The 27,005-nt window shown below is 42.1% G+C and overlaps 1 protein-coding gene and 1 long non-coding RNA gene across 5 annotated transcripts in view; one reads left to right on the top strand and one right to left on the bottom strand.

Moving 5' to 3' along the window:
• UTRN (utrophin) overlaps window positions 1–27,005 on the bottom strand; it is a 1,167,552-nt gene that overhangs the window by 739,038 nt on the left and 401,509 nt on the right. For 3 of the 4 annotated variants that reach the window (XM_063917938.1, XM_063917937.1, XM_063917939.1), the window contains 11 exons: window positions 26,226–26,369; window positions 25,055–25,186; window positions 24,728–24,880; window positions 23,490–23,663; window positions 21,655–21,846; window positions 20,289–20,461; window positions 17,872–18,022; window positions 11,059–11,234; window positions 10,190–10,325; window positions 7,061–7,210; window positions 2,961–3,045 (listed from right to left, as the gene is read on the bottom strand). In XM_063917938.1, the coding sequence (XP_063774008.1) occupies window positions 2,961–3,045; window positions 7,061–7,210; window positions 10,190–10,325; window positions 11,059–11,234; window positions 17,872–18,022; window positions 20,289–20,461; window positions 21,655–21,846; window positions 23,490–23,663; window positions 24,728–24,880; window positions 25,055–25,186; window positions 26,226–26,369 (1,666 nt within the window). Of the gene's footprint in view, window positions 1–2,960; window positions 3,046–3,502; window positions 3,702–7,060; window positions 7,211–10,189; window positions 10,326–11,058; window positions 11,235–17,871; window positions 18,023–20,288; window positions 20,462–21,654; window positions 21,847–23,489; window positions 23,664–24,727; window positions 24,881–25,054; window positions 25,187–26,225; window positions 26,370–27,005 lie in introns of those variants that run through there. The other variant, XM_063917941.1, reaches the window with a different exon arrangement.
• LOC134910190 (uncharacterized) lies at window positions 2,968–23,633 on the top strand. The gene is made up of 5 exons (XR_010176139.1): window positions 2,968–3,103; window positions 3,530–3,716; window positions 22,427–22,559; window positions 22,657–22,707; window positions 23,548–23,633. It is a non-coding gene; the product is annotated as an uncharacterized LOC134910190 (long non-coding RNA).

The following is a 27,005-nucleotide window of genomic DNA, read 5'->3' as shown; positions in this document are numbered from 1 at the left end:
TCCTTGTCTAAGGTATCAAGTTCCTCAGATAAGGTATCCGTCCATGCTGCTACAGCACTACACACTCAGGCCGACGCAATTGCCGGCCTTAGTAAGGTACCTGAATGTGTATAAATGGACTTCAGGGTACCCTCTTGCTTTCTATCCGCAGCATCTTTTAGGGTGGCCGTATCCTGTGACGGCAGGGCTACCCTCTTGGATAAGCGTGTTAAAGCTTTGTCCACCCTAGGGGAGGATTCCCAGCGTAACCTGTCCGTTGGCGGGAAAGGATACGCCATAAGCATCCGTTTGGAAATCTGCAGTTTTTTATCTGGAGATTCCCAAGCCTTTTCACATAACTCATTTAGCTCGTGTGAAGGGGGGAAGGTCACCACCTGCCTTTTTTACCCATACATATGAACCCTCTTGTCAGGGACTGGGGTTTCCTCTGTGATGTGCAACACATCCTTAACTGCTATAATCATATAACGGATTGATTTAGCCAATTTAGGCTGTAACTTTGCATCATCGTAATCGTCAATGGAGTCAGAATCCATGTCGGTATCTGTGTCAACAATTTGGGATAGTGGGCGCTTCTGAGACCCTGACGGCCTCTGCGACATAGGATCAGGCACGGGCTGAGACCCTGACTGTCCTAAGGTTTCAGCTTTATCCAACCTTTTATGCAAGGAATTAACATTATCATTTAAAACCTTCCACATATCCATCCAATCAGGTGTCGGCGCCGTCGGCGGAGACACCACATTCATTTGCTCCCGCTCTGCTTCCACATAGCCTTCCTCGTCAAACATGTCGACACAAGCGTACCGACACACCACACACACAGGGGATGCTCTTTTGAAGACAGTTCCCCCACAAGGCCCTTTGGAGAGACAGAGTGAGAGTATGCCAGCACACACCCCAGCGCTATATAACCCAGGAATCACACAGTAACTTAGTGTTAACCCAGTAGCCGCTGTAATAATGATTTTTGCGCCTAATTATGTGCCCCCCCTCTCTTTTTACCCACTTCTACCGTGTATCTGCAGGGGAGAGCCTAGGGAGCTTCCTCTCAGCGGAGCTGTGGAGAAAAAATGGCGCTGGTGAGTGCTGAGGAAGTAGCCCCGCCCCCTCAGCGGCGGGCTTCTGTCCCGCGTTTATGTACAATATTATGGCGGGGGCTCATACATATATACAGTGCTCAACTGTATATATGTCCAACTTTTGCCAAGAGGTCCTAATTGCTGCCCAGGGCGCCCCCCCCCCCCTGCGCCCTGCACCCTTACAGTGACCGGAGTATGTGGGTGTAGTGTGGGAGCAATGGCGCACAGCTGCAGTGCTGTGCGCTACCTCAGTGAAGACTGGAGTCTTCTGCCGCCGATTTCGAAGTCTTCTTGCTTCTTTCACCCGGCTTCTGTCTTCCGGCTCTGCGAGGGGGACGGCGGCGCGGCTCCGGGATCGGACGACAAAGGATGAGATCCTGTGTACGATCCCTCTGGAGCTAATGGTGTCCAGTAGCCTAAGAAGCAGGACCTATCTGCAGAGAGTAGGGCTGCTTCTCTCCCCTCAGTCCCACGATGCAGGGAGTCTGTTGCCAGCAGAGCTCCCTGAAAATAAAAAAACCTAACAAAATACTTTCTTACAGCAAGCTCAGGAGAGCTCACTAAACAGCACTCAGCTCGTCCGGGCACAGATTCTAACTGAGGTCTGGAGGAGGGACAGAGGGAGGAGCCAGAGCACACCAGAATCTAAATTCTTTCTTAAAGTGCCCATGTCTCCTGCGGAGCCCCTTCTATTCCCCATGGTCCTTACGGAGTCCCCAGCATCCACTAGGACGTTAGAGAAAATATTGACTGATTTGCACACAGATGTACAAAAGCACAGGTTCTCAAACTCGGTCCTCAGGACCCCACACAGTGCATGTTTTGCAGGTCTCCTCATAGAATCACAAGTGAAATAATTAGCTTCACCTGTGGACCTTTTAAAATGTGTCAGTGAGTAATTAATACACCTGTGCACTTGCTGGGTTACCTGCAAAACATGCACTGTGTGGGGTCCTGAGGACCGAGTTTGAGAACCCCTGTACAAAAGTCACATATAAAGTAAATCAGTGTAACCTAGCAAATTAGCTTTGTCGCTTCCAGTTGTTTTATTTATGCAAATAAGATGCACAGTTTGAGCGAGAAAGATGTTCGGTGAGGCAGAGCCGCTTAGGACCTAACGTGCCGAGAGGGGCTGTTTTATGTGACCGAAGCCACATGTGTCATAAGTTTAACAAGTAACATACCCTATAGATTACAAGTATAAGTTGAACTTATATGTAAGGTCTACAACATTATTTTTATAGAATATATATATATATATATATATATATATATATATATATATATATATATATATATATATATATATATATACACACATACAATTTGCCTTTAATAACAAAAGGAGCAAAGCGGAGGGTGGACACAAAGGCAGCGAACATAAGAAATGGAGGAAAGTGTGGAGTTATTGATGCTGAGAGAGATTAGGTGCTGTGTATTGGACTTGTTCAGCTTTAGGTAGCATTGGGACATCTTTATAATAACAGCAGAGACACAGTTGGTCACAAAGGGGAGAGGTTACAGGAGGTGAATTAGATTGGGTGTCATTAGCTTAAAAGTTGGGACTGGAGGTCAAATGAATGAGCTACAGTACTTCAAAATAAAATACAGTGAGAAAAGTGGAGGGCTGACCACAGTCTAGTGGGTCCTCATTAGTTAGTTGGAGTGGAACACTATGTGTATTTACAAACAAAATATTTGGAGACTGAACTGTATACACAGAGTAATATGAATTTTAGCCAACAGTCATATTCCTTTCTCCCAATCTAATTATACTACTCGCAGAAGGCAGTAGAAGTATCTTATAAATATTGCTAGACATTTGATGCAAAAAAAATAAAAATAAATGATGCAACATGAAAATGAAGCAGTGCTTACTGGGTAATACAGCCTGGGCTGCAAAGTTGGGGTAATAGGAAACCTGTTCCAAATCCTCCACCCTCTCAGGCACTTCTCTGGACACCTGTACAGGTAAAGGAGAGAAAAGCAGTTACATGCAAATGGTGTGCTGCAAGGTAATGGTACGTTTATCTGTTTTATTATAATACATGCTTCATTACTAAACACATACATATAATAATCCCAACAGTAGTTCAATAGCATCTGAGCATTACACTGAGACCACATCAGCTTTTTCATCTGATCTTTTCAAAACAGCAAAATGCTTATACCGGATGAGAAATATCTCCCAAGTTCAGTAATATAATTTGTCAAAGCTTATGTGTTAACGAGGATTTATAGTTTGAAAGATTAATATCTCTTTTGTTCAGTAATATAATTTTTCGAGCAAATGTATTAAATATTAAACATTTGTAACATTTTCCTCAGCATTAAAACATTCTAAACCAGATGAATAGTCCCAGAAAGATGCTTATGCCCACTAGCCAGAACATACTGGTATAAAGAGGCTTTTACTTTACCGTGTCTCTTCTTCCATACTTTCCCAGCCTTTCACTGTACAGTGGAGCTGATTCTGAGGTGGGAGTAAAGCAAAGCAGCAAGTAGCTTTGAACCTGGACAAACCATGTTGCCAGGGACTGATTAAGGGTTCCAGCTGTTTTAGAAGTGGCCGCCCCACCCCCCACAGAATGTTCACTAAAACACAGCAACCTAGCAGTATTTCTCTTGTATTTGGTAAGTTTTGCAGTTTATGCAAATGTCTGATTAATTGCTATGGTATTACATACCTCCCAACATGTCCCTCTCCAGGAGGGACACAATGCTCTGCTTCTGGACTTTTCTCTTAATTTAAGATTGCTGGCACCTGTGTTGAACAGGTTAATGGATAAGAAAGGTGTTTCAGAACAGGTGATAGCAATCATAAATTAAGAGAAAAGTCCAGGAACAGAGCATTGTGTCCCTCCTGGAGAGGGTCATGTTGGGAGATATGGTATTATGTCAATTTTGTGAATAGATGCTGTTACTTTGCCCTAGTGTTAAATGACCACAAAACCTTATAAATCAAATACAGTATACAGAAATAAACAATGCCTGTTCCCAACACCCATCCATTTACCTGCCTAATGCTGGGTACACACTAGACAATATATCTGCCGTTCTATTGAAGGCCGATATATCGCTGGCACGTTGGGCAGTGTGTACCAACGATATGTCTGTAAACGCCATTGTTCACAGACATATCCCGTCGGCCCTGCAGCACACATGACTAATATATTATCTATAGATATACTGGTGCATCGTTGTGTGTGTACGGGTGGTCATCCGTCTGCCAGTACACATGCTGCAGCAGGTGGCGGTGATTGACGACTGAACTGGGCGGGCGCATGTAAATGGCCGCCCAGTTCGTGACGTCAGTCACGACAGATTAGGCAGTATGTATGACACAGATGTAAAGGGGGTAGAGGCACAAATGGTAAAAGGGGGCAGAGGCACACATGGGTAAAGGGGGCCGAGGCACACATGGTAAAAGGGGGCCGAGGCACACATGGTAAAAGGGGGCCGAGGCACACATGGTAAAAGGGGGCCGAGGCACACATGGTAAAAGGGGGCCGAGGCACACATGGTAAAAGGGGGCCGAGGCACACATGGTAAAAGGAGGCAGAGGCACACATGGTAAAAGGGGGCAGAGGCACACATGGTAAAAGGGGGCAGAGGCACACATGGTAAAAAGGGGCAGAGGCACACATGGTAAAAGGGGGCAGAGGCACACATGGTAAAAGGGGGCAGAGGCACACATGGTAAAAGGGGGCAGAGGCACACATGGTAAAAGGGGGCAGAGGCACACATGGTAAAAGGGGGCAGAGGCACACATGGTAAAAGGGGGCAGAGGCACACATGGTAAAAGGGGGCAGAGGCACACATGGTAAAAGGGGGCAGAGGCACACATGGTAAAAAGGGGCAGAGGCACACATGGTAAAAGGGGGCAGAGGCACACATGGTAAAAGGGGGCAGAGGCACACATGGTAAAAAGGGGCAGAGGCACACATGGTAAAAAGGGGCAGAGGCACACATGGTAAAGGGGGCAGAGGCACACATGGTAAAAGGGGGCAGAGGCACACATGGTAAAAGGGGGCAGAGGCACACATGGTAAAAGGGGGCAGAGGCACACATGGTAAAAGGGGGCAGAGGCACACATGGTAAAAGGGGGCAGAGGCACACATGGTAAAAAGGGGCAGAGGCACACATGGTAAAAGGGGGCAGAGGCACACATGGTAAAAGGGGGCAGAGGCACACATGGTAAAAAGGGGCAGAGGCACACATGGTAAAAAGGGGCAGAGGCACACATGGTAAAGGGGGCAGAGGCACACATGGTAAAGGGGAAACAAATGAACATGTGGTAAAGGGGAAGCAGAGAAACACATGAGGAGAGGGAGGCAGCGAAACACATGGGGACCATGAGGCACATATAGGCACTTTTACTGGCATAACATTTAACTGAACCAGAAGAAATCTGTGAAATCACTTCAATTGCCTAAAACATTACATATTTTTATTTTATTTTGCATGATACCACCTCTATAAATAAATCTACATTTTGTCTGCATTCCTAAACCAGATGTTTTTATGGCCTACCATTAGCACTGATAAAAATGAAAATTAACAAGTGAGTAAAGGCCCGTATTTACATGCATATGTGGCCAGAGATGTGTGCTGAGCGAACCGCTCAGCACACATCTCTCCCCCCGCTCAGCACAGCGTGATGTGTGCTGAGCTTTCGGAGGGGGAAACGGGGGGGGGCTACTCATTTCACCCAGCGGGTGAAATGAGTGACCTGTTAGATTGAGCCTGCATGCAGGCCAATCTAGCACCAGCGATAGCGATGCGCGGGGCCGCGCATCGCTATCGCTGTTAGGGCTACACACGGACAGATCATGCTTAAAACCTAAGCAATCTAGTCAGATTGCTTAGATTATCGCTCCGTGAGTACCCCCCTTTACACTTTTTTTATGTTGACATTAGACAAGCAAAGCTGCCTTATATCAGTATTACTCTGTGACAATAGTAATTAAAAGCCTAATTTAGTTAAACTTGGATGCCACTACTAACTACATTAGAAGTAAGAAGTCATGAACCAGTGTCACAATTTCCAATGAATTATAAAGAATAATCCCTGTGGTAAATAAGAAAACAAAGCAGAATAGAGGCTCAGCCAGCCATTGCAATATTTGAATATCAGGTGAATAAATGTGAATATCACCTAGACTATACGCCCTATGGGGCCTTCCTGCCTGCTGAAAAACTACACTTGTTGTAATTCCCACTCCATTGAGATGTCTGAAATTCTACAACAGTGTGCAAATTGCTGCTGCTGATTAGGAAATAAAATATATCCAGAGCCTCAGAAGCCTGCTGATGTTATTTAAGAATTAATAATGACTTCAAATTTTAGTATCAATATGTGCAGTGGTTATATCAGGTGGATGTGCAGACAGAAGGTTCTACACATGTACAGGTGCTGCCTTATGAATATTAACATTTCCTTATTTTGCACCAGCATATTCTGTTGTGCTATATAATTCCAAAGACAACAGCAATAAAACTAGACTGGGTAAGAACAGAGAGCGATAAAGAGGGCCCTGCTCGCAAGCTGACACTGCTGTCCTTCACACACACAAGCAACCTACACCAAGGGAAATATTTACTAAAGGTCAATTAAAACGATTTCCATCAATTTCACATCGATTAGACTTGGACTTGTTGGGCTTCCGGCATTAAAACACATATTTACTAATGATTTTTTACATAAATTATTAAATGTTAGTAAACGTGTGTTTTAGCTCTGGAAGCCCAACATCAATTAAGATTGATCCGAATTGGATGAAAATCTATTAAAATCATACTTTAATAAACACAGCCACAGAAGTTATTACACGCAAACACACACACATATACATATATATACATATATATATATATATATATACACAGACACACACACACACACACACACACACACACACATATATATATATACACACACACACAAATGCACAAGTAACAACTCCCTGCCTTCATACCCGAGTCCAGTTCATATTTATGGTTTGCAATCTGGCAGAAAGTTTGTCCCTCTCCTGGGCACTGAGACTTTTCTGAGCCAGCATATCTGGTGCTGCGCGGTTCAGCCACTCCACTCTCTCACTCTGGGTTTCCAGCTCATTAGATAATGCCTGAAGAGGGCACAAGAGAGCTTTAGTTAGAGGTTTTTTTTACAATAGACACATAAAAAAAAAAAAAAAAAAAAACAATCAAATGTTCATACAAGAGTGTCAAATCAAAGACTTTAGAATAAATTATTTAAAAATAAAATAATAATTATACATTTTCTCTAATTACAGGTGTTTAAAAATACACAATTATTGAAGACAGAACAGGTGTAATGTGCATTATAGTTATTTGTCACTATGGTCACTTGGTTGCCCCAAATAAATAATAATTATTTTATTTGTTAGGTGGCACAAGGTGTAAGCAGCACCGTAAAGTGTTAGTATATATATATATATATATATATATATATATATATATATATATATATATATATATATATATATAAAACTACAATTCATTGCACAACAATGAACAACACAAAGCATAAATACAAATACTGAAATAGAACCACAGACAAAAATAAGGGAAAATATAAAGAGAACTCGCTGCAGCCAGAGGAAGCAGACAGTGGTGAAGGCACCACAACTCGCAATGATCCCAAGTTCTATTTTCTCTGGGCATAAACTTTTGAACACACAAAACTGCCACATTTATGAGAGAGAGTACCAGTGTCCTTTCACTCCCCTGATTCATTTACAAGGTTCCACAAATCAGGATAGTACAGGAGGCCGTACTGTTGCTGACCCCCGGTACCTACATCTCACTAGCAGGGTGTCTACACCAGCACGCCGCAGCCAGTATCGTTGCTGCAGTGCTGCTTGGAGTGTCCTTTACTCCTGGTAGTGCTGATCTTCCTGATGCTGGTGGCCCCGCTCCATCATGCGCTCAGGGGGTGTGACTGGCACTGAGTAACGTAACGCCCTGTTACGGCGCTGAATAGGCATACACCCTGAAATGTGTTGGGCGACCAAATAGGCGAACAGATGCAAAAACTAAAGTGCTTTGCTATGTGCTCCAGTTGTGTTTCCAAAATCTATTTCTGAGGTGACATTAAAGGAAAAAAGAGCAAGTACTGTGACTCTGCGCCTGGGCAAAACCATGTTGCACTGCAAAGTTATTTAGCTTTAGGGGGGCGTGTCCAAAGTCAGATCTAAATTGCTGTGTAAACACAAAGGTGGGCAGTATTTGTGGGCTGCATGCAAAAGCAGCCAATAATTACCTTGCATACAATAACTAAATCTAATAAATGTATTTGCACCCCTTGCATTGCAACACGGTTTGTCCAGGTGCACAAATACTGTACTTGATCTTTTTTGCTTTACTCCAGCATCAGAATCAGGCCCTATATGTTATATACAGGTTGAGTATCCCATATCCAAATATTCCGAAATACGGAATATTCCTAAATACGGACTTTTTTGAGTGAGAACGAGATAGTGAAACCTTTGTTTTTTGATGGCTCAATGTACACAAACTTTGTTTAATACACAAAGTTATTAAAAATATTGTATTAAATGACCTTCAGGCTGTGTGTATAAGGTGTATATGAAACATAAATTAATTGTGTGAATGCAGACACACTTTGTTTAATGCACAAAATTATAAAAAATATTGGCTAAAATGACCTTCAGGCTGTGTGTATAATGTGTATATGAAACATAAATGCATTCTGTGCTTAGACTTAGGTCCCATCACCATGATATCTCATTATGGGATGCAATTATTCCAAAATACGGAAAAATCCGATATCCAAAATACCTCTGGTCCCAAGCATTTTGGATAAGGGATACTCAACCTGTATAACGTACTAGGATTGCTACCACTTGTTAAAACCATATTCAAAAGCTTTCAAGTACGTCTGTAAACTATACACAGTGGAAGCAATCACTCAGCAGGCTAAATCGATATCCATCAAATATCAATTTCCTGAAAATTGGCTAAGAAGACAAAATGGCTATCTTCCCTGTGCAGGGAACTGGGGCACCTCAAACCATTAAGTAAACCTTATACTATTTAATTTTCTAAAATATCCTGCATGCTGTATACTATAATTATAAAACACTTTCCTTTACTCAGTTGTATTTCTGTCAATTCACAGTTGACATAATGAAGCTTACTTTTGATAGTTATCAAAAGTAAGCTTCATTTATAGTAACAGAAATGTGTAATGTGTTAAAGTTTGTACAAAACTGTATATTTAATATGCAACAAACATCACAATTGCAAGGTAACGCCTAGAGTAGCAGCCAATTCTTAGTTCTACTGAGAAAGCAGGTGGGTAATTAACCATATTATGGCATATTTGTTCTCTGTAACTCGTTGCTAAACAAACAGTTGCAGTTTTGCCCCAGATTCTTTACAAAAGACACCATTAGAAACGCTACTGTATATACAGTCAGGGGCGTTTTAGCAGAGGAGGGGGCCCGTGTGCAGACCCGGGTGGGCCCCCTCCTCTCTACGGAACAGTAGGCTCCAGCAATGTGCCGGAGTCTACTGTGCATGCTCAGGTCTACAAAAACAAGGTGCCCACTATGTCCCAGACACTAATTTCTACTGCGCTTACGCAGCAGCCATTTTGGCTGTGATTTTTGCCGCTGCTGCAGCGAAGGACTCCGGGAAGGTAAGTATTAAAACGTGGGTGCAGTGTGGGCTCTCCTGGACCCAGGGAACAGTGTGCACTGCACACATTGCACCCATTATAGAAAAGCCAATGAATACAGTAGTCCATGCATGTCCAAACTGCGGCCCTCCAGCTGTTGAGAAACTACACATCCCAGCATGCCCTGACACATTCTCTGACAGCAAAACTGTGTCAGGGCAGGCTGGGATATGTAGTTTCACAACAGCTGGAGGGCCGCAGTTTGGACATGCCTGCAGTAGTCTATCACAGCTTAAAGGTTAACAAATCTAACGGAGCTGGAGAAAGACCATTGAAATGTGTTGAGGTCTCAAAATGATCAACCGCAAACAGATAGCAATTGATAAGGAATATATAATTCATAATATCTTTCTAGCAACTAAGACAGAAATGTAGGTACTACCTTTAGTTCATGCAGCCTCTCCTCATTCCCCAGTGCATGGTTTACTCTAATCATATTTGAGGTTTGCTCTAGCCAAATGGCAAACTCCTCCATTTTTCTCTTGTAGTCACTTAGCGCTGGGCTTTCTTCTTTTAACCTTGTAAAAGAAACCAAATAATAAAACTTAGCAAAGAAACACAAAAAAAATAAAAAAAAACCTCCCACTAAGTACTAATTCACATAAAATGGTCAGCAACCTATACATGACATGAGTATTCTTTAGGTAAACACTTAGGTAAACAAATATGTGCACAAAGAGTGTTGCATGTGTGTTATATCTATGTATTTACAGCACAACACAATTAAAAAGATATCATACATACAAAAATGATATCAAACTCTCAGGGGATTCCGAGTCATCAGTGTTAATAATGGTGGCACCTCGCAACCACCAAATTGCTCCTTTTGCCTTGGACCCCCATATGGGTGCATAGGAAAGGGAGCGATGTGGCTCTACTGTAATTCACACGGAGGTGTGCGGTCGGCACTGAGCATCACTCGGAGTTGAATCAACCTCTTACAGTTGGAAAAGAAGCAAACAAGGCCTTAGATAGCCATCTCCATTCTGGGGGGCAGCAGTTGGTCAACAGTCCTTTACGTATGATTTTCACAGTGAGCTACAAAGAAGCTTCGGCTGGAATGTCATGAAGTCAGAGTTCAACAACTGTACAGGATACCGGACAAAATCGGACGTTTTTTGTTAAAGGGGTAATCATGTACACGGCTATACCATGGCTTTTACATGATTGCCCCTTTAAAAAAAATTTTTCAAAGTTTGTCTGGAACTCAGACTTTATTACATCCTGCCCCTCATCTCTATAATTACATACCTTTGCTGTCTCTCCATAACTTCTGCTTTAATTGCACCCCAGTGGTCGTTCAAATGTGCCAGTTTCTCCTGTAAGATCTCCCCATCGGAATAAGAGAGTTGTTGTATGATCCCTTGCCCGCTCTGGGTGAGAATAGTAAAGCTGAGCTGGTGACTGCCGATTCCTTCCTCAAGCTCCTGACAAAATGAAGCAGAAGAATCAGAGAATACTACCTGCTGCGGCCTAGAGGTCTATGAAGCATATGCTTTTCAATACAATGGCAAAAAATAAAATAAAAATTCACAAGCGTAAAATAATCTTCTTTAGTGAAGCTCTGTTTGCATTGCTGTGCTGAGAAGTTTTTTGATCTATTGAAACTGTTAAAGGAAAATGACACCCATGAAATTAGGTTTTAAGTTGGTTTCATTTAAATTGTATAGTTTCTCTTGTGCAGAATAAAAAAAATATATATAATAGTTGCAGTAATACCAATATAAGTTAACAAGGATATTTTTCATGTATATACTATTCTGCACAGGGAATTCTATTTCACTGCATATTTAAATGTATTTAAATTAATAGTAGTAGGCGCCCTGTGGTTGCTATGGATATAGGAGAACTTCACACAAAATAAATTTGCCTTGTAAAAAATCATCATCATGTGAATTGCTGTATTTTACTTAAATGACTACTCACGCGTGGAAAGTGACACAGGAGATCTACACGTAATCTTCAGTTTACAAATCAGAAACACACTTTGTTGCCATTTGTCAATTCAGCTCTTAAGGACTGACATTCTTACACTGGGCAAAGACCGTCAGATAAAATGTCAGACATTCAGAAATTGTATATGACAGCCTGACACCTATCAGATTTCATGGGCATACACTGAGATCTCTCACAGTGTATGTCCACACAATATCTGGGTTCCTCCCCGAGGCGAGGAGGAGACATTTTCCCTTTCCTCCGCTGTGGAGGAACAGGGGAAATTGCCGTCAGTCAGCAATTGCAGTAGAGTGACCAATGTGGCCAACTGTTAACTTAAAAAATACTGCACCGGGCGGACGTGCTGGACGATTCGGTGAATTGGTCACGTGCATACAGTACACTGTAATGTTATCTGGGCAATCCAACGATAGTAGGCAGATCGCCCAGTTAATTGTATAATGTATACCCAGCAACATATGCTAATATCAGTTCAGCTCAGAGTTTGTTTCCATGGTTACATATGTAGGATCTAAGAAGACCTTAAGAATGTATCCATCAAATAACACTAAAAGTGTGTTTCTGCAGGCATAGCCACCATTCAGAGGATAGAGGTGGTACCATGTAAGGGACCTTGGCTCTGATGATCCTGTCCGACACTTCATTGGGAGTTTCCTATTTCACTCACCAATTGGCATCCAAAAGCATAGCTTTGCACACCTTGTCATTTTACAAAGATTCCGTCTTACTGACTTTTTCATGAATTGAAAGATCTGTTACCACTGGATCCCTGACACTTCAGCTCTGTATGCGTGTCTGTGTTAGTATGTCTGTATCCCATGTTTGCTTGTGGCATTAGAGAGTTTGGGGACACAGAGGGTTAGTTTGGGGGCTCTGCTCTTTTATTTGCAATGCTATAAGCCATCAGAAGTTATTTTAGTAGGATGTAGTGCCATTATTTTATTTAATCACCATCATTTTAAATTGAGTTATCTTTTGAATTAAAAAAACCTTGGTATCGCCCATAGATGTTACTTAAAACAGAGCTGCCTTGCAGTCTGTTACAGCATAAGTAGTATCAGGGGATATACAATTGGCTAATGATTAAAATTAGACAAGTGTCCTATTTGTTTTAAGAACACAAAAGCTTTATATAGAAAAGGATATGTCATTATGATATTCACTTTAGGACATTTCCACAGCGCTTCTTGACCAGTACCCTATATCTGTACCACAGCGATCTTGACATTATTCCAGATAAGGGATTGTTCATTAGGCTATTAATCTAGTCCCTGCATGGTAGATTGCCTGTGTTCCTCTAATTGCACACAGTGGGGCGGATTCTGAGTAGCCTGTATGTGAGTTTATGGAAACTCCTTCCCTGTGTACATCCACTTGGCCGAATGTACAAGGACTGGGATACTTTCAGCGTCCGTGTACGCTGCAATACTGATTGGTGTATCCTTATATGCCACCACCACTGAAACTTGCACCGGACCTATGGTAGGTGTAGTTTCTCCATCTGGTCATGGGCTGCTATGCCTGAGGCTGTTCGTCTTGGAACGCAGCCACTTATAGCAACACTTCCGTCACACTCCCATAACTAGCCCACTGAATGCCCCAATTCTGTGTGCTTTACTAGCCAACTCCCAGTCACTGGGAATACCAATCACTTTTCTGCAACACTGCAGATACCATCTGTCACAATCTCAACAGCATCTTTGTGCATACACTTTGTGTAATATATGCACTGTAGTGGACCCAACACTCCTCTGCAATGCTGTAAAGCTCTACGGGGGTCACGATCCAGACAGGTGGTATCTTTACAGTCAGAATCCAGACAGCGGAATCCTCACGGATCCCGATGGTAAGTACGAGGGGATAGGATTAAGCACTAGGGGAGGGTTAGTGTTAGGCTGTGAGAGGTTAGGGTTAGGCTGAGGCAGACAGGGTGTTTAGGGTTCTACTGTGGGAGGAGATGGTTAGGTTTAGGCTGTAGGAGGGGATAGTTAGGATTAGTTTAAGGCTGAATATACCACGATCCATCAGGATGCTGCTGTCGACATTCTGGCCGTTGGGATTCCAACTGCTGGGATTTCATACCCAACCCCTCTAGGGTGATGGAATAAATGATACTGGGGTCTCTGGAGCAGTAAAGAGGAGTGCCAGTGGAAGGACTCTTATAGTTACAAACACCATTGCGGGTACGTTTATTTATTAGGGGTGTATTCAATAACTGTCGAAAGCTGCAGTCTTGTCGGAAAGACGGCAGCTTCCGGCAGAAATAGGTCGGAAGGGCTTCCAACCTATTCAATAGGGGCTGATTTTTTCCGACAAGTCAGGAATTCCCGACTTGTCGGAAAACACGTGGATCGGCGGAATAGCCGCCGATCCACGTGCTTCTGTCGGAAATGTGGCCAAATCCGACAGGTTTTGGCCCCCTTTCCGACAAACTCAATCTGACTTCAAAACAAGTCGGATTGAGGTGAGTAGACAAGCGGTGCTGCGGGCGGCTGGGGGAGCTGAGATCGGCGGCTGGCGGAGGGAGCTTGCTGCGGGGGGACATGTCTGCAGCGCCTCCCCCCGTCGCCACAGACATGTTCCCCCGCAGCCAGCTCCGGGCGCCGATATCTGCTCCCCCTGCTGCCCAGCTTACCCCCGCCACTGTCCCGCTCACGGCCGCCGCCATCTGTACTCCTGGCCGCTGCTGTCAGCGCATCCGCAGCCGCTGACAGCAGTGGCAGGACAGGACCCTGTGTATGGCCAAATCTGACAGTCGGATTTGGCCGTCCAATGAATAGGGGTTGTCGGATCCATTCCGACAACTGCATGTCGAAATGGATCCGGCTCTTATTGAATGTACCCCTTAGAATATGTATAGATGTCTAATGCACAGCAGTTAATGTAATAAGCCCAGGTCCCAATACTAAAGAGTAATAACAATTAAGGTCCCCACACACAATACGATGTGTACCAATGATGCGACCAGCGATCCGGGGCTAGACATATAGGGCGGTCCCTACACACGTGGCGATCTGTTGCCTGACTGCTCGCTATGTAAACTACCCCCCCACTCCCAGCATAGCGCTGCATGGGATCGCCAGATCTTTAGAACATGCAGAAAGATCAGACGAAGTGACGGACAACCCCACGGGAGCACACAATTAACTATATCATGCATACAAACTGAACGATATAGATGTTTTCTCATTCCAATGCATCGGATCGTCAGCTATATCATTCCGTGTGTGCGGGCCTGAAGTCTAGAACTGTATAACATACAAATCTCTTCTTACATTTCATATTGGCTATAGTAAAATATAAAAACATGACCAATCCCATAACAGATCTCTAAACAAGCATAAACACATACATTATTTAAGTACATTTTTTGTCCAATATTCCCTCACAAACAAACGTGACCACTGTTGAAAAATAGATGCATATGTTTCAAAGGGAAGGGCCCAATTATTTCAGTTGCTTTAAATGATTATCAGAGTATGAAAATTAGAATGAAAAGAAGGTTAATTCACTATTAATATATTATCCGATACCTTTTGGTGGAAATTAGAATATAAGAGTCCCAGAAGTACGGAATAAAAAGTGACACATACATTTAGATCCCAAGGGAAATAAGACATAGGAATTTATGCAACTATTCTGTTAAAATGGCTTAAGAATTCTGAACCATAGGAAAATGAGCATTGTCAATTAGATAATTCAAAAGTACCATAAAGGTTTTTCAGATTTCCAACGAGGTTAGCCAATGAATAGCTGCAAATTATTATTGCAAAGTATAACAGGGGCACTGTGAAAGTTTATTATGAAGTTAATAGGGGATGCAGCCATGATGTCGACATTGACAATATTGACATTATGTCGACGCTAGAATATCGATACTGACAGAATGTTGACATATAGAGCCAGGGTTATCGTTAGAATTACGGTTAATGTTAGGGATAGACTGACCGTAAAAACAGTGTTGACATTCTGAGCATGTCAACGTCATCAGTGTCAACATACTGAATGTTGTCATTATCAATGTCGGCATTTTGAACATGTCAACATATTATATCAAACCCGTTAATAGGACAATATATCTAGTATACGTTTCTATACTGGAAATCAGAAATGTTTTCCATAATTTGGTATTCATGTAACAAAAAACAAAGAAACTGAACAAGAGGGGACTATTCAGGTTTGTTAGGGCTGGTACTCACCAGCCGATGCGGGAGAGATGTGTGCTGAGCGAACCGCTCAGCACACATCTCTCCCTCCGCTCAGCACAGCGCGATCTGTGCTGAGCGTGCGGGGGGAGACGGGGGGCCGCTCATTTCACCCAGCGGGTGAAACGAGCGACCCGCTAGATTGGCCTGCATGCAGGCCAATCTAGCAGCAGCGATAGCGATGTGCGGGGCTGTGCATCGCTATCGCTGTGGGGGCTACACACAGAACGATCCTGCTTAAAATCTAAGCAATCTAGTCAGATTGCTTAGATTTTAAGCAGCGATCGCTCCGTGAGTACCCCCCCTTTAGCAAACCAAAAATGCACACTAATGGGCAAAACCATGTGCACTGCAGGTGGGGCAGATATAACATGTGCAGAGAAGTTTAGATTTGGGTGGGTTATTTTGTTTCTGTGCAGTGTAAATACTGGCTGCTTTAATTTTACATTGCAATTTAGATTTAATTTTTAACACACCCCACCCAAATCTAATCTCTCTGCACATGTTACATCTGCCCCACCTGCAGCGCAACATGGTTTTGCCCATTAGTGTGCTTTTTTGGTTTGCTAACAAACCTGAATAAGGCCCAAGGAGGACCCTGCAGCACAGTTTTCTGATGGAGGCAAACTGCGCATGCGCAGCGGCCACAGAGTGGCTGCGCGGACACACATTGCGGTCGCATTCCGATGGATACAACCGCAATGTGATTGACAGCAGCAGGCATTTTTGGGGCGGCGAAGCAGCGTTGGGGGGGGGTAAAAAGGGGGAGGGACAGGACCGGATTTAGGGTGTCTGCGTGATGCCACACGCAGCCGCTCAGATAAAAAAAAAAAAGGCCACTAACTGCCTAACAGCACACCAGGGGTCAACCTTAGTTCCGATGCGTCCGCAATTAGTTTGTGGACGCATCGGGAGGCGGCCTCACACATGCTGTGTGGCCTTGCCCTTGTGCTGGACGGTCTCCAGCATGTGCAGAGATGAATGCAGATCTGGCTGCGTATGCAACTATCTGCGTTTATCTCTGAATAACCCCCAATGTCCACACATTTAGGGCTCCATATAGGAATGCACATAGAGACACAGTGCTTCAATTTTACAGCCAAGAAGTGCATGTAGTAGTATTCAATTTTTATAAGTCAGTTATCCTAAAACTCGTTTAGTGCTGACCTTCACCATACTTCGGGACAGACTCAACTGGCCTTGTAAGCTTACCACACAAGTTAAAAGTCTGTAGCCTTGGACTTTTACTCCTGATGATATTCAATTACAGCCCATTTAAATTGTGCGGCAAATCTGTGCCTAACTCGCATTAATCCATAAATTCCCCAGGATAAGTACCCAGAGTTAAGGCATGAACATAAATCTGCATTAAGTGCAGCCAGTGGATTGTCTCGGGTTGTAATTGTATAGCCACGGCCACTGCATTAGCCTGCTATTAATTACTGCGGCTAATTGAATCTTTCCCTAAGAGGTGACAGAGGATTTTGTTGCAAATAGAAGTAGATGGAGTGATGCATATGCCATACGGCACAGGTTCTCAAACTCGGTCCTCAGGACCCCAAACAGTGCATGTTTTGCAGGTCTCCTCACAGAATCACAAGTGAAATAATTAACTTCACCTGCGGACCTTTTAAAATGTATCAGTGAGTAATTAATACACCTGTGCACCTGCTGCGTTACCTGCAAAACATGCACTGTGTGGGGTCCTGAGGACTGAGTTTGAGAACCTAAGCGATACGGTCAGCGATACCCAAAGGGTATCCGCACAAGTGGATGAAAAGAGTCTAATATGGGGAAGTAGTGGAAATAAGCAATTTCTTCAATCTGCCTCAATACACAGACCTGTTACAATGCATCAAATACAAGCTCCAAACCTCCCATCCCAAATTACAGGGTAATTTACCCGCTGATGAATTTGCGCTCTCTCCAGATCCAAACTACCTCCTGGAAGACGGGCTTGGGCCAACAAATCCTCAGCTGCATTTGTCCACTGTGAGAGGTCATTGAGGTCACAGTGGAACTGTCGCCACTCTTCCAGTGATCTGTCAAAACGACTGAATAAAAATACAGTAAAATGTTTAGCAGTTAGAAAATCAAAATGTTAATTCCTTTTCGCTACATTTTTTTTTTTTTTTGGGGAATCAGCAAGGTAAAGTTGCCCAAACACTCTGACAGGGAAGGAGATGACTACCCGATAGCTGGAAACTCCACACACTACGTGATGTATGGAGATTATCCGCATTCACAGCTTCAAGTTGGCTGAACAGTTGGGTGGATGGGATAGATTTGAAAACCAAACTGAATGAATCAATCCAGACTTATCAGGCTGTGAAACAATCGTTCAACACAATACACTGAATGATAAGGTCAGGCGTTGGATTGCATGATTGTTATGCTGTGTATGGTCAGCTTAATTTGTAGAAAATCATCTTTTCTTTTTATATTACAGCCAAGGGCATTTAAGAGAGGAGGGGACTCTCCGGCAGCTAGTAGACTCTGGCGCAGGAGTGCATTACATCCGGCCCTAAGTCACATTAAATCATGGAGCAAATCTGAACTTTGTCAAATCAGTGCAAACTATTACATAGACCCCATTTACGCTCACCATTTGTAGCACATACTACACAGCGCACATGGGAGCTTTATTGTGTTTTCAGAAAAATGTTTCTAAGATAGTTTTTTTTTATATTATTCTGATTTTAAGGGGGTTAGTTAAGAAATATTATCCAACTTGTATCCAAGGTTTCAATATGCATCGTATCTAACACCATAAAATACTAATACTGAACATAAAACTAATATCAGTAATACTTATTTGCCATCATTTTTAATATGCATATATAATATGTTGGCACCCCAATACATACCCTATGATATGGTTGGAAGGCAAATAGTTTATGTATTGTTTTCACACCCCTTTCACATTATTTTAGTATCAACTGAATGTATTAAACTGCTCCAAAACCTTTAATTCACTGTTTGTTTGTTTTTTTTTTTTAATAACCCAGATCGCATTTCCTATACTTATAATGGGAAATGTGATATAACCGAATTTACTAAAAAAATAAAATTAAAAAAGTAAAACAAATACTGCAGTGGGCGCTGTGATAATTACACCAGCTACAGCTGGCATGATCATGGGGCTCACTGCGGATTGTATACTTCTGCACAGCTTTCTCTGCCCCTAGGCAGAGAGAGCTGCGCAGGTGCCGGAAGTGTGATCAGCTATGTGTGCCTGAAGGGCACATAAGCGGCAGCTCACTTTACAGCACCGGAGGTCACAGCAGCAGGGACCCCAGACAACCAGCAGCCCTCCAGAAGCTCTGGCCAACGATTCCCGCGTTTGGCGAGTATGATCACTAGTGGAGGGGGGGCTCCGCAGCGCGGGCATAATCGCAGTGGGGTGGCTAGAAGAGGGTCAACGCGGTGGCAGTAGTGGCACACTCGCGGCAGGACATCAGGGTATTTTTTATGAAAAATACCCCAATAACGCTGCGGAGTGGCATCACAGGGACAGAGCTTGCGTGCGATGTAATCAATTATCGCAGTGCAAATTGGGTCGATTTTATCACATCCCATCCACATCCTCAGATGCGGATGGTAATAAATCGGCCCCCAAGTCTGTGGCGTGCTAAACAGGGCTACTTGGCATGATTTGAGGATAGATGTATGTGGACACATCTGTATAAAATGGACAAATTTGTGTTATGATTTTGTGACCTCTGAGGATAGTAAAGAAATCTTCTCCATGTTGTTCTTGTATTAAACATGCCTTAGAAATTTAGTTATGCTTAGCTCTCCAGGCAAACTTTATAAAACTACAACAACAAAAAAAGTTTTATTTGGAGTTGGCTAGGATAAGGGAAAATACCAGTGATACTTATCCTTGGTCTGGTGGTACTATGAGTTCTCATAAAAGTCCAAATGGCTAAACTCTGCAGCGTTTTAATCTATTACCTCTGTTGCAAACTTACTATATGAATTATTAAGAAGTTCAGTGTTGTTCAGATCTATTGCTGAGGTATTGAGGTAATGGTCATTAGCATAGCAGTAGAGAGCACTGACAGAAATCTCTTTGAAGCCAAGGTTGTGGTGGCCCCACTATGTTAGACAATCTCCGGGTGCTCGTCTCTTCATTTCTTTGTGGTCATGCTAGCCACCAGAATGGACTGCTTACCAGTCATAACGACTCTTTCTAAATGCCAAGCACAGTGTATGATATCCCTACATGATCTACTTAACAGGCACCAGCTCAGACTGCCTTTAGCTATGCTACTCATAATATTGGAATACTTTTATCTTAGATAACACCTGTCTTACCTCTTACGATCGTTGTATAGTCTGTTGATCCGATCCCATTCTGCGTTCACCTGGGTGAGAGAGTCTCCTATTTGTATGGTTTCTGGTCCTGATGCTTCCAGGATCACATCTGGTTGTTTCTCATGAATAGTTGCTATGTGTTCCCCAAGTGAGTCCAATGCTTCTTTTACCTTCTAGAAGAAAGAAGACTGTACATCAGTTCAGTGTAGAACCTGCCTGGCACATGAACATACTATAAACAGAATACCAAGAACAAAACCGTCTAGTATCATTGCTGTAAAAATACCAAATACATTTACAAATGCGCTGAATAAGATTAATATAAGAAAAGATTGTAATACTATAATAACGCTTTATAAAATTACACTGGTACTTTATAATAAAATGCTCATTTTGATTCTTATCCCTATGAAGACTGAAGGGACTTTTACAATATGACTTTTGAAAGTTTTTTTTTATTTTATTTTTTAACATAAACAACATTAACCAATAAATCTTGTTTTATTCCCACGTGTTCTGACACAGCATCTATTGGTTCCTTTGCTATGTATTCTGGTACTGAGCACCTGACACAAACAGGTAGTTTTTTTATCAATACTGCTTTCATCTATACTTCACATTCACATGCTACAGAAAGTACACGGAAGAGGCGCAACACTGCCTATCTGAAGGTAAGAAGTAATAATATATATAAGAAGAACCTTTAAAGCCTCTAGAGGTGTTTAGCGACACCATACAGATATTTAACAATAAACCTCAGCATTTAATGTTAATTTAAGGTGGCCACAATTAAGCAGATCCTGTCACCTAATGCTCATGCAAAATGATCAAAATTCCCTTGGACATCCTTTCGCTGGCAGCCTAAAAGAAGCGATTAGCATGGGAAAATGATTATAATTGGCAGGTGCATATTTCTCCCCAAATATAAAAACAATTACTCAGTTAATCTTAAAAACGTGCAGATGTACTACATTGTGAAGAAGCGAATTCTGATGGCTCTCACTACTCATATCCTATTCACCTCATTTTGCCACAGCTGTCTGATTCATACTAATTTATAGTGCTTTTTTCTTGGTGCTAAACAGTATGAAGCACAGGCACCTTTTTTCCCCTGGAAACAGGAAAATATACTGTCATCACTGCTATATTTTGACAAGCCAACCTTGAAATCATGTCACCACCCACAGAATCCTAACAATAAAGCAGCTAACGAATGACCATACCTCATGTACAGAAACACTGGTCCACTGATGTTGGCAATTTGCCTTACAGCATTACTAATATCTTTTTCATTGAAAATTAGTAAAACATGACTAAAAAAAATATTGGTGCCCTTTTAAATAAGATGCTTAGTAAGCAATGTTACCTTTAGCAAATCTTCTTGCACAGAGAAATTCTCATACTCGCCACTGCTGAGCTCTGGTGCATTAATCAGGAGCTCATTGTCAGCTATGAAAAGCAGAACTTTGTTTATCTCCACTAAGTAATCTGAGGGAAGAAAGGATGGTGTGAATTCCGTTGAGGTAACACTCATATCCAGGTGAGCATCAGTGTCATCCTAAAAGGAGAAACGGGTTTCCATTAGTTCTAATCCTGGGCAACATGAGATAAAGCATTACAAAACACAAATAAAGCTTGATGGAAATGTGTCCCTCTAACAAGCAGTGAGGCCTTGCCTTAAGGCAAACATAATTTGTTAGATATACATCAACACTGATTTAAGGTATCTAGGTTACTTAAGCCAGTGTCTTTTGGGGTTCTTCATTAAACTAACATATTCTATCTCCTGGCGATTCATAATATGGGTCACATCTAGCTCTGTAGCTCTTGTTATATAAATTAGTTTCTATTGTCAGCATTCAAAGAGGGAAATTAAATATCTATCTCACCTGCTGCAAAACTATTCATTACAAGAAATATTATTTGTATAATTTTTTGAGTGGATACATTTTTTTGAGAACATATTAAATCTATCCTTATGTAACTGCCAAAGTAATGACATCCTTTTCAGTGGCGGTGGGGCAGAGATTTTAATTCAATGGGTGTCCACCATTTTGCATGTGAAGGCTTATGGATTTTGTAATTCTTAAATCCTTTTTATGGAATTGCTCCATTACCTTATTGTTATTTTATGACAGGATCTAGATTACTATTGTGGAAGACCCCAGACTCACAATCAATGTCCTACAGGAAGAGCCACTAAATTAACAAACTTAAATAGAAGTTGTCTGGACTACAAGGCTAAATTCTGAGTAGATTGATGGAATGTTGGTAAGTATGATTCAGATACAAAATTGTACTTTGGGATCTTCACTCTAATATGGATTACAAATCTCTTTGATTAATGCTTTAACAATATTTACTGCAGGTTTAGCAATCCAGATGAATACAGCATACATCATTATTGGTCTATCCTACAGTGAGTATTCCTGTGTAGCGTCTTTTAAATATTTTCAATTAGGTTAAGGAACTATGGGGGACATTTACTAAGCAGTGATAAGAGAGGAGAAGTGAGCCAGTGGAGAAGTTGCCCCATCAACCATTCAGCAGCTCTGTATAATTTTATAGTATGCAAATTATAGATGTTACTTCAGTGCTGATTGGTTGCCATGGGCACTTCTCCACTGGCTCACTTCTCCGCTCTTATCACTGCTTAGTAAATGTCCCCCTATGATCCTAATTCAGATCTGATCGCAGCCCCAAATCTAACTCTCTCTGCACGTTAAGAGGGGTACACACGGAGAGATCTGTGCTTAAGCAATGTGACTATATTGCTTAGAAGTTAAGCATGGATCTCTTCGTGTGTATGGTGCCGGTGAGACCGATGCGCGGTCCTGCGCATAGCTATCGCCGGCTCTAGATTTGGCATGCATGCATGCCAAATCTAGTGAGATCGCTCATTTCACTGCTGGGTGAAATGAGCCCTCCCCCTCGCTCAGCACACATTGCGCTGTGTGCTGAGCGGGGGAGAGATGTGTGCTGAGCGTTCTCTGCTAGATCGCTCAGCACACATCTCTCCCCGTACACTACACTTTATATCTGCCCCCCGGCAGTGCACATGGTTTTTCCCATTAGCTAACAAGTCTGCTGCTGCAATCAGATCTGAACTAGGCCCTACAAGCAATGATAGATTTCTACCAGTAGAGCCAAATATATAGCAAAGATGTAGTATTAAGGGAAGTTTCCCTACATTATACGTACCAGACTATGATGTTCAGATCCAAGGTACATGGCGAACTGTTTCTCAATCTCCTCCCAGCGTTGCTTCACCTTGCCACCATCAACCTCTTCTGGTGAACCTTGCTGGAGAAAAGTGGTCTTTTTCTGAAGAGCAATGAATTCCTCCTTATGCTGCTCCACTTCATTCAGCAGCTCCTGAGAAGAAGCATAAAATCTTATCAACATCATAAAGAAAGGCAAGCATGGTCATCAAAGAGATAAAGAGAGAGTCAGAAGACATTTCATTGGTGAAAAAATGGTGAAAATCAGCACAGAAGAACATCTGATGAAATGGCCATATGGAATAGTTGGTGTTATTATGGTGGGGCTCACATATTTATGAACTGGAAAACTGGAGGTGCAATAATACTTGCCAAATCCATGGCAATGCTTTGCTTCTCTATGGGTACCAAATACAGCAAAATTATTATAGAAGCAATATTTGTATTCATGATCATCAAGTGTCATCAGCAAGGGATCCGGTCTCTAGGTCGACAGTAACTAGGTCGACACTATATAGGTCAACCACTATTGGTCGACAGTAACTAGGTTGACAGGTCAAAAGGTCGACATGAGTTTTTCCACAATTCTTTTCTTTTTTTGAACTTATTCATACTTAACGATCCACGCAGACTATGACTGGGAATAGTAACCTGTGCCGAATGCAGCGAGGCACCTTGCCCTAAGCTGCGAGGGGACACGGTACACTAATTGGGGTTCACGGTCACTTTACGGATAAAAGACACTAAAAACACATCAAAAACGCATGTCGACCTTTGACCTGTCGACCTAAAACATGTCGACCTAAAAACTCTGTCGACCTACCATCCCTGTCAACCTAGTTACTGTCGACCTAGTTACTATCTACCTTCCATACCACACCCCATCAGTAAACTGAATTCAAGGAGAACAACATTTTTAATTTAACGTTTTTCAATGGCAAATGACAAAAGTCAGGACTGTTCTTGGAAAATCAAGATACATAAGAGCCATAGGTTAAAAGATCAATGGGGAAATGGGGATAAATTGCCCAGCTTATCCAATCAGCTTTTAGCTAACATTTATCAAGAATATTCCATTAAATCATGGGTAAAAGTCAGTTGGTTGCTCTGGCAATTTCTCCATCTGTTCACTTCCGCACTCCTTAGAAGGTTTGATAAATTTTCACCCCCGTGTCTTAGGCAGTACAGTAAAATAGGTTTTTCTATCAGTCATCCAACCTGGAGTTTCTTGTCATCCTCTGCCTCCAGGAGACCAGATAGACGATGTTCTGTCTCATTCAGCCACTTAAAGGAAATATCTTCCTGCTGCTCATTCTGTGTACACACTGTAGAAAACTTAACCTCTTGATTTCTTCTTACAGATTGTAGTTCCTGAACAATACACAAATATTGCAATAGTCTGTCAAAAACTGATAAAAATACATTTATTTGATGTAACACACTTAGATCATGCTAGAGAGAACAGAAATAAGTCAACTGTAGGATGATAATGCAGAGACAATGCTGCCAAAGACAGAGTAATGAGTGTAAAGGTACCATCCCTACCTTGGCACTATTGTATCTGGTCTGTAAGAGCAGTAGTTCCAGGCGGAGCTTTTCTCTCTCAATGTCTGCCATTGGCTGCTGCAGGAACTGTTCTCCTCTGTGCAGGACGTCTTCAATGTGAGCCTCATCAATCTGATTTAGTGAAATGAAAGTCATATGAATGACCTGAATACAGTTTCTCGTGATACTTATTATGGACTTACAGTGTATATAAACAAAGGCGTAGATGTAGTACAGCTGAGAAACAACTGCCCACTATACTGACTATTGCATATATCTTAGCTATTTATCAACAGTAAACTGATACAATAAACATGAACTAGCTTTTGCCAACACCCAAATTCCCAGCTGCTAGCTACAGAGGCTCTATGTCCATATATTCACTATAGCAACACAGAGGGTTAAATAGACAACTTGCTACACCTCAATTCAGTCCAGCCTTTTGGAAAAATAAATGTATTAATAAACCAATCTCTCTATCAGCTATTTAAAAAATACAACGTTTGACCCAGCATAAGGACAAGACATTGCCAAATGAATAAATGCATGTACAGTCGGTGTATGCTTTTTTTTGGTTAAGTCACTGAGTCCCGCATGAATAGTGTAAAATGAAGATTAGAAAATCAATTTAAACAAACCAGCAATTGTACTGCAAAGGGAAGCGTGACTCAGTCTGCACCCAGACGAAACCAGCTACAACACTAAATACATAAACAAGGCTGAACAATGCGCTCAACTTTGATGTGCCGCCCACTGACGTTTTAAATACACATTATAAAATTTTAATATCAGCATGAGATTTGCGGTGATACATATAAAAGCATATTCAATTTAGCAGCAGGGTTTTCCCCATGGCTAATTGCCGGCTGATTACCTTACAGGCAAAGACTATTCAATAAAATAGCCTTTTTCCCACTCCCAAAATCGAGGATTACCACTCGAAAACTTACTGATTCAGTATAAACTGTGGAATCAATGGGTTTTCCCAACGCTTGAACCTCCATTGTCTTGATGACTTTACCTCGCAGCTCATGAAGCTGCAAGGAAAAGTCCCCCCATTGGGGATTCACGTACGGGGTAATCCCTGCTAATTTAATTGGTACAGAGTGGCAATTAATTGAATATGCCCAAGTCCTGTCGGGGACTGATAGGTTCCTGTTCCTTCACCTACCTTTTCACCTACTGCAGGAAACTGCAAATGCTTCTCCAGGACCTTCTGGACACCAAGCAGCTCTAATTCAAATGCTTCCAGCTCGGCAGCAGTTGACTCCGTCTGACCAGGTCCTTCTGCTGGAGGATCCTGACTGACCAGCATCTGAGCAGGATACACAATCAGTAACAACTGTTCATTCATCTCACCATGCAAAACATTCCATGAGAGCACAGTCTCAGACTTCAACATGTTCTAACTCTGACACAAAGCTTGTAGCAAATTAATACAGTATGTCACTAGTATAACATTATACTTCAGAAAAATATAGATACGAAAAACCGAAGTATATATGTTAAAGTAAAAGAATAACTTTCAATGAAACATATGTTAATAGAGATCCCTATTATAAGTAATAATCCTAACAGAAAGAATAAAAATTTGTTGATGCACAGCAGCAATACATTGAGAGACTCATGTAAATTATCTAGCGCCATCTCTGCCCTATTCTGTACAATACATTTGTTGCTTGTGACATAAACCCAGGACATATATTAGTACTGCAGAGCTGAATGCAGCGGGAGATGCATCTGTCTAAGTTTTTGTGTTTACATTCAGGGCACAAATCCATTCAACTGTACATTAGCCTGAGTGTCTAAAAGCAAAGGTCTGTTTAATTCATTAGCAGATAACAGGTAAAAGTGATAGCACTATTTCCCATTCTGGTCCATCGCATATGCCTCTTTGGCCTCAGCCTTGTGGACTTTTAGATCTTCCTTGCAAGTGTATGTGATTAATCTT

Source organism: Pseudophryne corroboree, chromosome 4 (assembly GCF_028390025.1).
Source record: "Pseudophryne corroboree isolate aPseCor3 chromosome 4, aPseCor3.hap2, whole genome shotgun sequence".
In the NCBI taxonomy this organism is placed as follows: Eukaryota; Metazoa; Chordata; class Amphibia; order Anura; family Myobatrachidae; genus Pseudophryne; species Pseudophryne corroboree.
Note: the sequence above shows the minus strand (reverse complement) of the source record. Positions and strands in the feature narration are given on the sequence as shown.